The sequence below is a fragment of the Carassius auratus genome, unplaced genomic scaffold, assembly GCF_003368295.1.
Source record: "Carassius auratus strain Wakin unplaced genomic scaffold, ASM336829v1 scaf_tig00013767, whole genome shotgun sequence".
Lineage (NCBI taxonomy): Eukaryota > Metazoa > Chordata > Actinopteri > Cypriniformes > Cyprinidae > Carassius > Carassius auratus.
In genome coordinates, this window is record NW_020524440.1 from 743,257 (window position 1) to 762,656 (window position 19,400).

At 36.5% G+C, this 19,400-nt stretch overlaps 1 protein-coding gene across 2 annotated transcripts in view; it reads left to right on the forward strand.

Moving 5' to 3' along the window:
- The window catches only part of LOC113074146 (plexin A3), a 167,481-nt gene that overhangs the window by 108,257 nt on the left and 39,824 nt on the right, over positions 1-19,400 (forward strand). For both annotated transcript variants that reach the window (XM_026246891.1, XM_026246892.1), the window contains one exon: positions 14,673-14,873. In XM_026246891.1, coding sequence (XP_026102676.1) covers positions 14,673-14,873 — 201 coding nt within the window. The remainder of the gene's footprint in view (positions 1-14,672; positions 14,874-19,400) is intronic.

Consider the following 19,400-nt stretch of genomic DNA (forward strand, 5'->3'; position numbering starts at 1 on the left):
GGTCTAGAGACGTGATGCCCCGTATTTGACGTGTATGCCCCATAAAACTAAGCTTGTTGATCGTTATAATAGCATTTTTAATAGCAAGTTTTCTGTAAAGATACTAATCAAAACAACTCAGCTGTCGAGTAAAACACAAGCGAGATCGGCATCTTTTTCTAGTTAAACTTTGTCGCGAAGCTACTTCCGCATTTGTTCACGAGACTGTTGTCATGTGGTTTCTATGTCAGTAAAGGCGGTAACAAAGGGGAACTAACGTCATTGACAGGCGACTGCACTGCCCCGTATCACTGTTTAGAATGGGTATTTTCTCATGATTTACAAGTATTTACAAGTAGTCAGCTGGACAAAATATATAACACTAGCCTAGTGGTTTTTGGATATTTTACTGCAAATATCTTACAAATTGTACCTTTAATAGACCACCTCATGCTTGTCATTTTTTAAATAGTGGTTATGTTTAGCCCCCTACAGTCCCCAATGTAATAACTATAATCAGAGGTTATGGCTAGTGCTATGAAATATGCCACCCCCATGGTTGCTAATTTTTAACCCATAGTTCTGTCACCTGCTTTATCCATCCATCCATCCTTCCATCATTCTATCAACTATCATTCTATCCATCCATCCATGTATTTGTTTGTTTGTTTATGGTTTCTCTACATTTTATTAATCTGTTTACTATTTTACTGGGGGGAAAAATTGTATAGCTTGAATGCACTGTAAGTCGCTTTAGCGTCTGCTGAATGCATACATGTAAATTTATTTTGGTGCACCACCAAAATAGCATAAAATATAGAGCCACACAAAGTATTAATCCATTGAATTTAGTAATCCGCAAAATGATTACTCTTTTTATAAAATGTTTAGTTTTTGCATTCTAAAAGGATCTGCCAACCATGGGTTAACTATACCTGGCTTATCAACTAAGCTAAACCTTGATCTCTTGATGCATGTCCCAGTTTACATGTACGTTTGAACTATTCTGTGCTAGTTCGTAGTATCGGTACGGTGACTAGTGTGTTCAGTATGTGAAGCGGTCTTAGATTTTGCCTTCAAGGTGTAATAGCAGGCAGCGTAATTATAGGAAGCAGCTCACTCGGTTTTGGAACAGAGCAACTTTTGAATCACACATTGAATCCCCATTGTCATTTCAGGATTTTCAGGCCGGATTCAAATGAGAAACAAGCTCACTGTCATTTATCGTAAGAAGAGTTAGCTGGGGGAGCGAAATCCATGTTGGCGTGGGCCGAGAGCATATGTGGGCTTTTTCAATGATTTCCACGCTGGCTTATTTTTACATTCACAATACACAGGCGTTCTTTTGCTCTGATCAGTGTGTGAGTCAGTGATCCAGGCCCTTAAGCTGACTGGAATGTGTGTGTGTGTGTGTGTGTGTGTGTGTGTGTGTGTGTGTGTGTGTGTGAGAGAGTGGCTCAGTGGAGTGCATCTTCTCCCAGTGTAAGCTCTGCCCCGGTGCCTTGGCCCAAGCTTTGAGAGGTGCTTCAGAAACACAGACATAAAAACACTCTTCACACTGTAAACAGGGCGAGTGTGACGGGGTCTCTGCAGTGCCCTGGGCCTAATCCACTGAACAGCAGCCGGCTTCTCTCTGTCTCTCTCCACCGCAGTGTTTTCCACGAGGAGAATTGCTACATCTGTTTGAGGGTCCTCCAAATTCATATCGACCATGAGCTCGGGCCCAAATTATATTAAAAAGTCTGTTCTGATGGTGATGGGATTTTTGTTGTGCACAAAATATAGAATTTAAAAAGTAGTGTATATTCAGAAGTTTGGAGTAAGATTTTATTAATTTTTTTTGTAATTATTATTTTATTAAATTAATACTTTTATTCAGCAAGTATGCATTGTGCAAAAAATTCAGTAATTTTTTTTACATTGTTACACATTTTTTGTTCTTTCTGTTAATAAAAAAAAAAAAATATATATATATATATATATATATATATATATATATATATATATATATATATATATATATATTATATAAGAATGGTTTGTATATATTGTTTTGACTTTTTTCTAAAATTTCAATAGCAAATCAGATTTTTTTCAGAAATTTACTACATCAACAATTTGCTAACTGTGCTGGACTTATAACAGCATGCTGCTCAACAATAAGATGCTACTCAGCAGATTTCACTATAGATTATTGACAAAAACTACATTCCTGTAAAAGTCATTGAATAATTTGCACAGCGGGGAACAAAGTAGAGTGTGTAAATCGATTCAAATAAATTAAAACAAAATGGTGGTAAAATAAACAGGTGAGTGGGTAGGAAAGATAACAATTTCCATAGCAGAGTGCACATTTTAGCAGTTTTGAATGTTGTAGCACTGGAGAACAGGTCAGGGCACAGATAATTACTACACAGTGAACAACAGAAGCCTAAATCATTTATTTATAGTGATTTACAGTGTGACAGATATAAACACAGATGCATAAACATTCACGCAGATGTTGTGCTGTAGTAAAAAATAATAAAGGAGTCTGGCAATAAAACACTGTTCCTGAATCTGGTGGTTTATTTCAGTTATTTCAGATAGAACATAATTGGTGCAGATATCTTTTCATACAGCGAAATCATTTAAAATAAAAATATTTGAAGTTGCATATTTAAAATTAGTTTCATTACAAACAATTAAACCGTAACTAAACCAGCAAACTAGCTAATATTAATTTCAAGCAAAATTGAAAATAGTATCAAAAATTTATTTACAGGCCAAAAAAAACAAAAAAACACCTGCAGTCGGTGAGTGGCATTCATACTGCCGACATGTTAAGTTTGGTTGTCTTTGACCTTCACATTACCAATTAAAGTGACTGTACGTTTCTGAATGCAGCAGCTGTTCTAATAAGGGTCATATTCTCTTCATCTGTTGTATTAAAATGTGTTTCATTATATCTGTACATCTGGTTTGGATGTCCTTGCGTCTGTTTGCCAGCCTTGCCGTGTTGATGAGACTACAGCGTGTTTGTTAAGCACATGGTAGGTGATCTCTGGGACGCCTCATTATGACCCACACTTCCACCCCAGCGTCTCAGAAATGCATTTTTAACTCTCCTCTTATTTTGTGGTCTCGAAGATGGAAGGGTTTTTGAGTTTGTGGGGTCGAGCATGTCTGTTTTAAGGAAGAAAGAGTTTGAGTAAATCTGATGTTTCTCAGAGGATGCTGGATGGGAGTTTTGGAGTGTAAAACTTTATGACTGAAGTGTTAGTTTGGGCAGTATATAGATGTGTAGCGTTGAAACAGCTGATGCAGGAGACTGTTTGGCTGTGGGTTTATCGGTGTGAGACACTAAATCTCTTTCTGTTTGGCCACTGTAGCATACAACACAGCATTTCTGAATTGTTGCTTAATTTGTAGAATTTTTTTATTATATTTCTGTTTATATCAGAAATGGGCTAGTAAATTAAATTTTTTATTATTATTAAAATGTTAGTAAAAAAAACATGCACACACGTATGCGTGTATATAATATAATATACATACAACATTGTGTACTCTATTTATATATCTCACTTATCTATGTCATACAATTTTCTGGTTTAATTAAATTTTTAGTTCATTCTGGTTTTAAAATAAAAAAGCAACATATCTACATAATATACAAATTGTATTTAAAATTTTAAAATTAAAACTTTATATGTGTGTACATTATTTCTTAATTGTTTTATATTTTATATCCGCATTCAAATATTTTTTTACATTTAAATAGAATTTCTAATGTTCTATTTAAAATTTTTTTTAAATTACTTACTTTTTTGTTTTTAGTAAAAAAAAATATATATATCATCCTATCTATATCATAATTGTTTTGTTTATGTCTAAAATAGCTACATAATAGTATAGAATAAATGACATATGTTAATGTATATCATTAATAAATTAGACATGTATTTTATATATATATATATATATAAGAATTTGTTATAAAATAATTATAATTTTAAACATAATTTATAATTTTTTAATAAAAATAAAAAAAGAAATATTCCATTTCAAAGTTTTAATGTGTTAAGATTATAATTTTCATAATTGTACCCGGTCAGATTAATAGAGACCAAAAAATAAAAAGGGCTCCTTTGGATTGTGCCAGATCACCGTAGCAACTTCATAGCAACATGCTCATAAACACAGAGGACACCTTAGCAACAGCACAGCAACAGTCTGGCTTTGTTGCTTGGAAAATGCACGAGTGCTCTTCCCATATTTGTTCACATTAAAAAATGTTTAAAAAAAAACTTTTTTTTATCTGTTCATATATATTCGTATCTGATTCACCATGAATTACTGATCTGTCAAGCAGTAATATTAATGTAAATTAGATGAAGTTATTGGTGTTTTGCATTTGCTGTGTCATGATGTGAGAGTGGCATTGATTGACAGCGTGGCTGGTGTGCCGTAATATCGCTCTCCCTCCATCACATTTATCATTACAGGAAGCTTAATTAGCTTATGTATGTATTTAACCTTAAAGAGCAGCACAACAGGGACACGATTCAGCGAGACTAATGACCACAGAGAGATCGACGCACACATTTTTAGACTAGGACCCTCGCTTTCCTCTCTCACTTTGATGCTCTGCCTCCCAGTTTGTCTCTCCAAGTGTCACTTCTCCGTCTGTCCCTTCTCAATCTGTTTTCTTGTTCCCACAATGCAATTGTTCTTTTTCCTTTCACTTTCTCACACACTCTCTCTCTCTCCAGCCTCGTCTCGTCTCGGTGGGGCGACTCTTTCATTAATGAGCTGCGGGCAGAGGTAATTAATTGTGGGATGAGTGACAGAGACGCCATTAGCTCGGCTGGAAGCGCTCTGGCTGCTGTGGTCCTTAAAGCCGGACACCGTATCCGACAGGAAGTGACACGGCGGGCGTCTGTCACCAGCTAGCCATTACGCAGCACCCCTCACATCTTCAGTCTCGATGCGCAGCAAACAGTGCCCTCGTCCTTGGTTCTCATGCCAGCCACTAGCGATAAGCTATCTTGTTTTTACATTAGCAAACACTTTACTGCTAAAACAGAGATGGCTGAGGCTGGCATCAAGATTGCATGACGATTTTCTGATAAGAGACTTTTAGAGCCGGAGTGATCTTGTGCTTTCTTCATGTTTGAGGCTGCTTGTGTCAAACGAATGTCTTTCAGCTGCTGCGATAACAAGTGCTCCATTTCTACATTAAACGGAGGCTCATTCTTTGTGTCTCGCTCGGTTAGTGTTGGATCAATACTAACATTTTGGCTTGAGGATCATAGCAGCCTTTGAGATCATGATATCAATGCAACAAGTAAAGAGCATCAGGCGATATGAAACGAGCAGTGTTGGGTATAGTTACTTTGGAAAGTAGTTAGTTAGGTTACAACGTTACCATCAATTAAAAGTAATCAGTTATGATACAGCGTTACCTATTCATAAAAGTAACGCGTTAGAGTACTCATGCGTTACCAAAAATTAAAAGCCGTTTGCAGCGGCTCACACATGACAGACACAGCCCCCGGCCCCTTTAAATGCACCTAGAAGTCGTGACTCCCGACAATGAATAACGTCAGTCATCCGACTAAATTAACACTGCAGAATAACAATAACCGGAAAGACAGTCAGCAATCGGCTATTCCACATGGCGTTTTATTTATTTATTATCACAGAACATATTATTAATCAAAATTCGCACCTACCCAGTCTGGGTAGCTACTGTATATTATGAGCACCACAAGATAACTCCTGATTTTTCTTTAACTTTAAATAATACAGTTATCAAAGTACAAGTATGCTTACTTGTAAACACAACCTTAAACAGGCTTGCAGATTTAAATCCATTTAAAAATGATGAACAACCAGCCAGCCAATGATCTAACAGAAATTAACAGCTGCCTGTCAAACAAAAATGATAACAAACCGAATTAAATCCTTCACTGCCACACAGGCAAATGACAAATCGCTTAATAGCCGAACTAATTATTATTAAAGTGTCACCCACAGTCACAAGCCTAAATTCGCTTTAACACAGTCCTCTTACATTTACTCTTCAAAGTAGTGATTAAAACGTAGCGTTAAATTTGAGGTAGAATTTTTGGCGGTCGACAGAAGCTTTTCACCAAAGCAGAGTGTGCATTTTACCGTTATGTTCTTTTCTTTTTCGTTGACAAATTGAAAATAATGTGCGTACTTCCATAAAGCAAACGCTGTCCTCTCTGCTATCTTGCCGGGAGTTCAAAAAAAAAAAACCACACACACACACACAGGGTCAGGCGCAGGGCACAGACGCATCACAGCCATTGACTTTACGATCACAGAGCTTCGGCTCCGCTGATACATCCGCAGGTGGCACAGTAGACCTAGGCATACTGTCTGACAAAAAGCAGGCTGCAGTCGGGATTTTCCTTTCCTTAAAATAACGGATTACTTTTTTTTTTAAATAACGAAGTTACTGATTACTTACGCACGAAACGAACGCGTTAAGTTACAAATTTCAGGAAAAAAGTAATTAGAGTACTCTAACGCGTTACTTTGTAACGCGTTACCCACAACACTGGAAACGAGCTGTCAAAAGATTCACAAATTGCGCTGTGTGTATATATATATATATATATATATATATATATATATATATATATATATATATATATATATATATATATATAGATAGATATATAGATATATATAATATATATCTGAATGTATTGTTTATGGAAACTGCAGAATAACAGTTATATAATGTTAATAAATAGTTAAAAATATTTCATGCACTACATGCACATTTAAGCATATTTATGTGCATGTATATATTTGAAGTGTGTGTGTGTGTGTGTGTGTGTGTGTATATATATATATATACATATATATATATATATATATATATATATATATATATATATATATATATATAAAATAATACAATTAAAAATATATACTTTTATATATCACTTATCTATATCAAATAATTGTTTATTAAAATCGTATGCTAAATAAATAAAATAAAATGTGTAAATGTTTCCTTATTCTTAATATATTCCTTTATATTATTTGTTTTTAATTTGAATATTTTTATTTATATAATTTTCATTTTGAATGACATTTTTTATATAGACACTTGAAAATGCATCTTTATAGTGAACATCAATTTCATATACAAATGAATGTTTTTTTGTATAATATAAATATTTTTTTTTGTACAATGTACAATGGTACATTTCAACAAACATAATATTTCTTAGAACATTTTGTTTTTCCTTTTTCATCATCTTGGATATTCTTATTTGGGTTGCACTTTATTTTACAGTACGTGTACTTCCATGTACTTATAGTGTACTTACAGTGTACTTATCTAAAAGGTTCTGGTAATACAAGGTAACTACATGGGGTAGGCTTAGGTTTAGGGGTAGGTTCAGGGTTAGTACCTAGTTATTACAGGTTATAGTTATTGTAATTACTATAATAAGTACATAGTATGTACATGGGGAACAGGACTGTAAAATAAAGTGCTACCCTTATTTGTCTATTACTAAAATACCAATGTAGATCTTGTATCATGGTACTTTCGGATTACCATATTTATGTACCATGGTATTATTTGATTACCACAACAGCACCCAACAGCTAGGCCACGCCTCCAAATCACATTTCTGAATGTGTCTCTCATCAGTGCTGTCTGGTCAATGATTAGCTCAGTCTCTGCAGTGAACTCACGTTTCTATATGAACTATAATTTATAGTTATATGTATGTGGTTTCATGTCAGGCTTCATAAAGCACCTTCAGAATATTATCCAGCTCCTATTAACCAATCAAAGCTTGAGAAACTATAACAAGTCCCGCTCCTCAGATGATACAGTTCTTTAAAGCCGAAGAATAAAGTAAAAAAAAAAATATCATGTAACGTTTAATTGGAACAGCTCCCAAGTGATCCGGAGACTGAATTTATTTTTCTCGGCACTGAGGGAAGTGAGCATATTTCATGGATTATGGTTTATGAAGACTGAAAATGGGATTAGCAGGGTAAAAGGAATGGAAAAACGAGAAAAACGGAGTGAGTGGCTGAGCAACTGACTGCTCTGGAAATTATATATGTAAGCAACAATTCGTTTTTTTTTCCCTCTAGCTGACCTCCAGTGAAAAATTTGATTTCTTGTGCATTTTGTGTCTGTGTGTGTGTGCATTTTCTAAATGTGTGGCATGAATTTCTCTCCCTCAGCCGCTCCGGCTTTTTATGTTTCAACGGAGAAAAGTGCTTAGCTGTGTGATAAGCGGGATATGCACAATAAGGTTAATGGAGAGACTGTCAACAGGCAGTAAGCTGCCAGGCCTCTCCTAATGGGCTGCTAATCAGTGCGAGGGAAAAGCCCTACTGGGGAAACAAGCAGCTGCTCGGGTGGCTGGATACAGTTACTGCATAAAAACACGGGCGGCGGTATTATGATGTCACACAGGAAGGCACTGAACCTTACTTGAAAGCCAAATGGGATAATTCATCATTTAAGCCCCTGTAAATGCAAACACAGAATGTTTTTACTGGACATTGTTTCAGTTTTGCAATGCATTGATATGACCTTCTGTTTGGTAAAGCAATAAGCCACGAGAGACCTTGCTGTACATTGTTTACCACGTTTAAAGGTGCACTCACCAGTTTTGTTTTAGTATCATTGAAATAGTATTATAGGTTTTTATTCATGAGAGCACAACAGACATTAACTGATCAGAGCGAGAGTGTCGCGAAATGTCACAAAAGGAGTGTGTTTTTGGTTGCCAGGGAAAGACAACCCTGCACAGATTACCAAAAAAAAACAGCATTAAGGGACCAGTGGATGGAGTTTATTTTTACAGAGCATCAACAGAGTTGTGCAAGTGTTTGTGTTTGTTCCCTGCATTTCGAAGATGCTTGTTTTACAAACAAGGTCCAGTTTGACGCCGGATTTGCACATCGTTTATTTCTTAAGGATAATGCAATCCCAACGAAAAAGGGTCACGATCGTGTGTTGGAACCGCAGGCGGTGAGTAAAACTGCTTCAAATATCTCTGTGTTGTTAACTTAGCTATCGGCACATAAGAACATCAAGTAAACAACATGCGATGTTGTCATCAAACTGCACTTTCCACATGTACAGCTTAAAAAAAAAAAAAAAAGACGACAAAGTGGAACTTAGTCATTTTCCAAAACCGCTAAGCAAATATATTACAGTTTCAGTACATACCACATAGAGACGTCGTTGCTGATGCTGCTCTTGTTAAATCTCAGCCTCTGGATCTGATTCTGGATCATAAATATACGCTGAATCTGACTGTTAGCCATGGTTTGTTTTGGTTGGTTTTGTCCTCATGTAAAGTCACAGCTTCCAAGCGCTCTCAACGCAAAAGCCTACTGGCGCTCGTGATTCTTTAGCTCCGCCCACACGTCACGTCTCCAGTCGGTCGTGTTTTTCCGGGAAAAATCGGTACAGACTATCTTTCTCTTATGAATATAATAAAAATAAAGACTTTTTGGAGTTATGAAGGATGCAGTACTACTCTATAGGTACTCAAGATTAACAGGATATTGAGTGAAAACGAGCATTTCACCCCCCCTTTAAAGAAGTTTTTCTTATAGTAAATGTATCTCTTTTTTTTTTTTGCATTGAAATCTAGAAATCTGAAGCTCCATTGTTTGCATTGTCTTGGAAAAGTAAATTGCATGTTTTAATATTTTGAATGTATTATATTTATAATTTATTAAGTCTATCATTTACATTTTTTTAAACGGCAAGTGTGGCATCATATGCTGTTGTTAATATCCGTTTAAGGACATGCTAATCATTTTGCATGCTTTCAGCCTAGCCATGGAAAAATGTGTCTGTTCCATATTTAATGAAACATATTAATCATAATAACCTCAATAAACAATTCTTCTGTGCGTAATATAGTTCATTAACCTAACCGTAGGCTGTTTACTGATGCCACCATAGCAACATAGCATGTTAATATAGAATTCAATTGATGTGGGGTCTCAAACAAGGCTCGACCAATCAGAATTAGAGTCAGAGCTACACATTATATATGCAGTGTTCCCGGCGTGATGAGTTATGTACTGGTAAACGCTGACATTAACTAAACACTCTTTAGGTAACAAGCTCTTCAGCTTATCTGTAACCTTTAAGACACATTCAGCAAACACTTCATCCCTGGCTTGTTTAATTCATAATTAACTAGTGATTGGAGCTTGTTAATGAGAACAAGCTAACTGACATTAAGAGGGACAGGGCAGGAAATGTCTGCAGGGTGCAGTTGCCTTCAATCTAAGCAGAATATACACAGGCAATGAATGTTGTTAACAGGTTTGTTAAGAGAAAAGATGGTGGAGGATTCTAATTGGCAGCAGAAAACAATCAGCCAAACTATATTTAAGGACAGTTATGTTTGTAATATTAATGGTGTATGGATGATCAGTAGGGATGTCCAGATCCAATCACATGATCGGAAATCGGGCTCGATTACGTGGTTTCAGACTTGATCGGAATCGCACGTTTCCTCCCGATCAGGACTCTGATATTTATAATAAAGGTGTGAATAAATATAGATTTAAACTCAAAGAGACAGGATAGTCTGCGCATGATCTGGTGTTTTATTGGGACCCAGATTAAGGCGAGATGAACATCACGGAGCGCTAAACACTCCTGCAGTGTGCGTTTCATTCATACTCGACGCCAGAGGGTGCTCTCGCGCAGAAAGTCATATCAGGAAATTCCTAATATGGACAAAAGCATCCAGCTATCGCTGTATGAAAACAGCTATTTTCACAGAAAAACAGAAACTTTTGGAAACACAAAGACATTAATATACGATCACGAAAATAAATTGTTTTTCAAGTCATCTCCAGCAGGTGATAAATAAAGTATATGAACAATGCAGTGCTGATTGACATAGCCTTTATTACAGTATATAAACTATTCTGCCTTATTATGTGATAAAGTTTTTGTAGTATATATTAGGGTTGCTCCGATGACGATCGGCCGATCGTTAATGCGCATCTCGTCAGTAAAGCCGGTTCTCTAATCAGAGGTAAATTCTATCAGGTGCGTGATTTCACATAGAGCAGCAGTTACTACACAGAGTTGTTGTTAACTGAGAAAATGTGCATATCCAAGTTCATTTTCAGCGTTTATTTGCGCATTTTCTCAGTTAATAACGGCTCTTTGTAGTAACAGCTGCTCTATGTGAAATCACGCAGCTGATGGAATTTAACCGCTGATTAGAGAACTTGTTTTACTGACGAGATGCGCATTAAAGATCAGCCGATCGTGATTGGAGCACCCCTAGTATATATTATCATTAATATTTGTTATCGTCCAGCACTTATAGATTTCTAAACCAATTAAAAGCTAGAAATTGGAGAAAAATTAAAGTTGCCTATACTACCAGTCAGAAGTTTTTGAACAGTAAGCTTGATAATGTTGTTTAAAGAAGTCACTTCTGTTCACCAAGCATGCATTTATTTGATCCAAAGTACAGCAAAACAGTAAAATTTTGAAATATTTTTACTAGCCTATTTAAAATACCTGTTTTCTATTTGAATATACATCCTGGAGCATCCTTTATTCTTTTTTTAATGTATTATATAAGTATCGGATCGGGACTTGGTATCGGTAGATACTAAAAATCAAATGACTCGGACTCGAGGGCAAAAAAACCTGATCGGGACATCCCTAATGATCAGACAGATAGATCAGTCTGCTACCTTGCATTTAAATTTGAATTTCAATTCTGGCGTCATGTCTGCTACCTCAATTGAATCCCAATTCGGTAATTGGGTTTTAATTTAAAAAGTCTGATTTAAAAATAATCTGAACTTGTGTATTGTCACAGAAGATACTACATTTGATGAATAACTCAAAGAATGTTCTATTATTATGCAAGTGTGGTATGAATGCAGTCCATCTGATGCATACTTCTAAATCTTTGTGGAAGTAGCAGGTAATCTGGTATTTTATATGCATCAAGTCACACTGCATAGTATACTGCATATTCAGATAAAATATGTAAATGTATTTTCCATACTTTTTGAAATACTATACTACATATACTGGGAAGCAAGGAGTGTATATATATTTTGCAGTTCTAAGCCATGTATCGCACAGCTGCAATCCTTTTTCGGTGACTTAGCTTTATGTTTTCTCATTAAAATACACCCATCCTGAGTTTCACCTTATCAGAGTCGCTTTCTGATGCCCGTGGACAGTGTATTTGTTTACAGCCCAGTCGTCTGGCGTAATTTATCATTTGTTCACTGTTGTCATCTTCTGCAGAACTAAAGTTGATTCATTGTGCTCATTTTGCAGTATGAAGGCATGCTATCCTTCCTCTCGCAGCAGTCGCCACCTGTGTGCAACCTCGTGCCTCCACAGGGAGTAAATCCTTGCTTACAAACACCTAATATGAAAATGAGATTTATTGTCGCACTGATATGCAAACCTGTGCAGACTGATGGAGGTCCGGGTTAAATAGTTGCATCATTGTTAAGCATGCTGCTATTTTGGCTCGGGTGGACGGTGAGCTGGGCGGCTAGTGGCTCTGATTTATGTCTCCTCTGCCTGCAAATTGCTTTTACTGCCACCCTGATTATTGTTCGGTGTTAAATAGATTACAGATCGTCTGAAATATCCTCAGATGCACAACTTGGAAGGATAAGAGCTGGCTTGCAACCGACAGAGATGCTCACAAGTCTCTGAGCTAGAGTCCAAGTCAAGTCTCAAGTCTCTGAGCTAGAGTCCAAGTCAAGTCTCAAGTCTCTGAGCTAGAGTCCAAGTCAAGTCTCAAGTCTCTGAGCTAGAGTCCAAGTCAAGTCTCAAGTCTCTGAGCTAGAGTCCAAGTCAAGTCTCAAGTCTCTGAGCTAGAGTCCAAGTCAAGTCTCAAGTCTCATTATTATATTAAGTCTCTGGTTATAATAAATGTTGCATCACGTACAGCGACCCATCCAAGCTGCTTAGAACACTGCATAGCTATATATAAGGAATTCAAAGCATGTAATATGTTATTATGACAACTCTATCTATTAGCATACAATATTAACTTTGATTTCGGTATATAATCAGTGTAAACAGGCTATTGCAACATGACAAAAACACCAAGAATGCTTTACTTTTAAGTTAATATCTGTATTTTGCATTTATGGATTCAGTAATGGCCTTCTGTCTGTCCTGGCTGTATAGCTGCACACCTCTTGTCTGGCTTAAGAATGAACAAAGCTACGCTGACTTATGTTATTCATACAATACCTACTCACAAATAAACATCAAAAACAAAGCCGGCTGCAATGAATTTCTGTGCAAAACAGCTTTTACTACAAACACTTCCACACAAGAACATTGTTATCACACAAGAACATTTTGATAGAGAACCAAAAATATTTAAAGTAGATAAAATTAGAATAAATAAAATGGAAATGTCTACATACTATTACTACTGTAAACTTTGCAAATAGGACATCAGCCCCTTCAAGTCAATGAACAATAACAAAGTGGGCTGCAATGAATATCTGTGCAAAACGTCATGGCTCCGCTCCTACCCAATGACAGAGGCACGCAGGTTTTTTTCCAATGGAGTACTCACGTGAAGGATGCGTGCACAACTAATAACTAATATCATCACGCTATAAAGGGTTGGCCTGCGCTGGGTGCGCCCCTCCTCCTATAACTGTTCTGTCTCGCGGAGCAGCTCATTTGTGTGCATCTGTGTGAAACACGCGCTCTGAAACACGCATAGGAAAAAAGAGCGACAGAAAGAACGGCTCCCCTCCAGCCGTGACTCGGCTCCCATCGTTCATGTTTATGAGCCGTTCAAAAGAATCGGTTCGTTCGCGAACGTCACAACTCTAACAGCGAGCTCATCTGCCGTTTACTAAAAATTAACATTGTTCACGAGTCCCGCAGCTCGAGTCCGAGTCGAGTCTGAAGTCTTTCGAGGACGAGTCTCAAGTCGAGTCTGAAGTCACTGTTTGTGCGACTTAAGTCGCACTCGAGTCTGAGTCTCAAACTCAAGTCTCCATCTCTGGCAACCGACACCTCTTTGCACCCGTCGATAAGTGATAATCATCAATCAATTAATGTGGTTAGTATAAACAGGAACCTTGTTCCTCTCTCCAGATTGTGCTTTGCATGTGTCGTTGTTTCTGACCTGCTAATATGTCTCAGGATATGAGACTCGTTTTCCGTCAGTGTGATCAGAAATCACGTCAATATGAGTGTCTTTGAGAAATGCTGCAATCGGTTATGGATAGAGAAGACCATAATGACTCTTCTAGCACGACTTGACTTGCAGGACTAAGGAAGATATTCATTTACCGCTTCATCAGTGTGATCTGCAGAGAGAACCCGTGCTTCGTAAAACTGGAGATGGATGCAAGTGCTGTGTAATAGGGGTTTTAGCCTCAGATTGTTGAATTTTAAGTTATTCCCGCCCTAATGGCCTCGATTTCCTTTCTTGGTGCATTTGTGTGAGACTGAATACCACGTTTGTGGGCAAAGTTTCAGTCGAATAGACGTTATTTATCACCCTTGAGCTCAATAATCTGGAATCAGTGTCATTTTTGGAGTGAAAGTGGAATCAGTTATGATATTTATGAGTCGGGATTGTTTGTGCTTTGCTCTGAGACTGAATTATTACATAGTCTTTTTTTGTCGTTTTCAGGGTTGCCCGCAGATTCTGCCTAGCAGTGACATCCTGGTACCGGCGGGGATGGTTCGGCCAATCACGTTGCGAGCTCGGAACTTGCCCCAGCCTCAGTCGGGACAGAAGAACTATGAGTGCGTCTTTAAAATCCAGGGCAAAGTCCAGCGTATTCCCGCGGTCCGTTTTAACAGCTCCTGCATCCAGTGCCAGAACACTTCGGTAAGAACACTTCACTTCATTTCTAAGACAACAACTCTGTTTAATAAATTTAATTCACAGCTTGAATGGGAAAAATATCTAATTACTCCCAAACTGTGCCACATTTGATTATCAACACACAATGACTTGAATTTGGGTCTGCTTGTCACATTTACTTGTAGTGCATATTATAGTGCATATAGTCATGTTTTATGGTTTTTTATATATAGATATATAGATATAGAATTCCGATAAACAGCAGTTCAACTGAATGGAAAGATCTATGTGAAGATTATTAACTTTTTGTGTTAAGCAAAAACATAACAAACTGAAAGCATACGGGTTTGCAATGACATGAGGGTGAGAAAATAATGACAGAAGTGTTATTTTTGAGTGAACTATTGCTTTCAGTATATCCTAAATAGCAACCATGTCATTTATTAATCAGCATATTTTTCCAAGTGTAGCCACCCCCCCACCCCCCATATGGCATCTGAATAATTGTCATACGAACAGATGCATTGTTTTCTCTCGTTATATTTGGCTTTGTGACATTATTATTCCATTTAAAAAAAATTAGCATGAGCTGCAGATCGTCGCTTGTAGGGCAAAGAGGTGGTGATGAATTTGTCTGAAGTGTGCTGGGAGAGCCAAGGTGACTTCTCGCTGGATCATAAAAAATACGAATCTTTATCCGGGTAAATCGCCAAAGACATCAATTTATAACTCTGAAAGTGTTGTTTTCTCAATCCCAGTGAAAAATGGAGCATGTCAAGATGCTGACATTGAGAGTCTCTCTCTCTCTCTCTCTCTCTCTCTCTCTCTCTCTCTCTTTCTCTCTCTCTGTCCTCCCTTTATGCAGGCGCTTGCCGTCTGTAACCCATCTGGTTGTCACAGTAACCTCAGGGAATCTTGTAAAATAATTAGCTAGTTGCTGAACGTACCTCGTAATGTGGCACGACAGTATGACCCAGCGAAAATGGAATGCGGTGAACCCGATTTGCCACGCTGGAGGAGACGTGTGTGCCCTTTGACCTTTGTACCCTTACGGGGTCAAAGGTCAGTCCACTAGCCCATGCCCTGCGACAAGACAATTGATGCCCCATAGCAATTTAATAATGAGGATCACGTCTGTAGCGCTCGCCCCGGTACTGGATTGATTGTCGTCCTTTCCAGGAATGACACATGGTGCCGTTCGAAGGTCTCCTCGCAGGACCCCAGTGCAACTGTTGTCCTTCCATCTGTTTTGACTCATCTCCTCCTGTTCATCAGTCTCCCTGTCTCTGACCCTCACTGCCGTCTCTGACAGAGCTATGCATTTAAATTGGAATTGAAACGTAGCGTCTTGTGCAGTCTAAACACAGTCTCAGATCTGAAGGCATTTAGATGCAAAGTGAGTCCTCCGGCCGCCTGTCAGTGATGATGCCAGTGCATATTGACTATGTGGAGGGCAACAGATTTTTTATTTGCTTATTGCAGATGAATATTGACATTGGGATTTCTGTGCAGGTCTTTTATTTAAAAAATCTCGCAAAACCAACAAATTCCTAGCGCTGAACATCCCGTGTCATAAGTGGGTGTGATGCGACTTGTCTGTCCACACTGACTGCAGAACTGTTACACAGCATGACGTAAATGGATTTCTATACAACGGACAGAGTTTTTTATATGTAAGAGTAAGAGCTTTATATGACATGGTAGGGCACTATATATTTATTTCATACAAGGTGCTTAAAGTGCTTTTTCAATTATAAGAACTGGAAAATTCCTTTTTTTTTTTATAATAATAAATCAAGGGGTGCTTAAAGTACACACCGATGCAAATTTTCACTTGCATTTGGCTCTTAGCCATTGTTCATTTTGAGCCATTGTAAATTTTTACCTATTATTATTTGCTGTATAACCTATTTTTATAGTTCGTATAAGGGCCATTATTGTTTACTAAAACTAATAATAAAACTAAAGACATTTAAAAAAAAAAAATTCAGCTAGTTGTCAAGTCAACATTTCACATTTTCATTAGTTTAACTTGCAGTAAAATGACTAAAAACTTTATTAAAATGAATAAAAACTGTTTTTAAAATAATTAAATAAATAGAACATGACTGACAAAAACACAACATAGTAACTTAAACTTTAAATCAAAATGAAAATGGAAAATCCAGTTCAAATGTCTAATTATTAATAATAAACTAACAGTAATCTAATGACACAAAAATAACACACATTATCAGGGGTGCACATAAGTGGTCCGCATGCGTGACCAAATTAAAAATTGCTTTATATAAATATGTTCTGACAGCGCATATGCGTATCGACATGGTTGACAGCTGTTAATACACAATTACCATTTTAGATCACAAACTGTACTATATAAGTTTTATTTTCAACATGAAAACATAAATTTGGGCTATGCCATGTCATTTTCAGAGCACAAAGCAAAACTGTGACATTCATCCCCTGACGCTCTTTAATCAGAAGGCAGTGCTAAATCCAGAAGCGCGTATACTTACTTGCTTTGAATATGATGAAAACGCTTTTATTTATTTAGTTTTTAGATGCTTTTATCCAAAATAACTTAAATTGGGGAATACATAAAGCGATTCTTCTTAAAGAGGCAAAGAAAGAAAGTAGTAGTAAATATTAGCATTTTATTTTTAAGTTTACTATAAAATAAATGTATTTGTATTTAATACTAGGACTGCCCTTTATTTTTAATAATATTATTTAGTTTATTTACTATTATTTTATTATTTAGTGCAATAATATTATAACTATTATTAATTAATTTTTTATAGCTATATTTAATGGGTCATGCTATATGCCGTGTGAGGACCAAACCAAATCTCCAGGTTCTCTTATGAGAACCAGGCTGAAAAAATGATGTGCATCCCTGCATATAATACAATAACACACCAGACATTTTATTTATTTTTAAATAAATTACAAATTAAGACATTTAATTATTTTTTTATAGACATTTACAATTTTTCAGTAAAGAATGATTAACGATACCCTTTGTATCTTTCTTGGAAACCCCAAAAATAGTGCTTAAAGTTCTTGAAAGACCATGAATTTCATTTTGAAGCATCATACATGAAGCATATACATGAAGCATATACATGAACCCTGTATATATGACACTACATGTTAGGGCACATCATAAAAATCTTTCTTTTAAAAGTATTATGTATTGCATTGAGTTACCTCCTAAAACATTACATTACTTATTATGCTACGTAAATTCTTTGTTTTGTGCCTCTTTTTTCTCAAATGGTATTGCTGTTGTTAGTATTTGTCATCTCAACGTAGTTTGCATGCCCTGTATACAGATTGTGGATTGGCAGTCAACATCATTAATCATAATGGGAGTGAGCTAGCTTTATCATGTTAAATTTGTGTTCTGTGGTCTGCTTGGGGCTACATTATTATATTGTTGTAAACAGTAAGGTTTTCAGTTTTATTTCTATGTTGTGCATGTTCCCATTCAACCAAACCTAAAGTGGTGTTTTTCTGGTAGATGGCTAGTTTATGTTGCCAGTTTAACTTACTTTAACTTGCTCTTTAAGGTTGAACTGCGATGTTTCCAGATAAGTTCTGCCTCACTGGGATGGGAAACCAAACCCTCACGTTTCATCGTCTCCCATCCCCCCTTTATCTTCAATCTCTTTGTCTCTCACCTCATTGTAGTATCTGTGTTAGTTTGGACATGCACAGATTAATTGATAGCCTGATTACCAGTGACACAGTAAAGAAAAAGCATATCATCTCTCTCAAGACATGCATCTTTCCTGAATAGCAATCGAACATCAGCGAAGACCTAATACAGATTACACTGACTCCCAGGAGAGTGTGTCATCAATTGTCCGCCACTCCCTTCCTCAGCACGTGTCCTCTCTCTCACACACTCTCACTAAAGGCAGTGAGAGTCAATCAATATGGCTGTCATGGCGAATGGCACTGCATAGTCTTCTGGGAGCCAACGGCAGGTGACTTTGAGGCCGCGGGGTCCATGCTAATGAAATTGTGAGTGCCTTCGGATGGGCAATGGTGAATCAATCAGTTTCATCTTCTGTTTACACATCACCTGAGAACGTGTATGAAATGGTCAGCTATTTTTCTCTTGTACTGTACTCAAGAAAGTTAAACATATAGCTCCATTATATGGAGCTATATAGGTAAAGTAAATAAAAGAAAGATGAGGTTTTGAAGGTTATTTAATATGTTGTTCTCTCTCTTATGCTTTTAAACTTCAATTCAGTACTTGAAGTTTTTAGTTGCTTTTTGGTTTTTATTTACAGTTTACAAACATCAATGATGTTAATTGATTCCAGGGAATTTTAAGTTAACTTATAACTGTCAAATAAATAAATAAATAAATATCTTTATTCACTCATTTATTTATTTATTTATTTATTTATTTATTTATTTATTTATTTATTTATTTTAGTGGACAAAAAGTTTAATGCCATTTTTATTTATTTACAATATTTATTTATAAAAGTTTCTTTATAACTATTATTATTATTATTATTATTATATCTATGT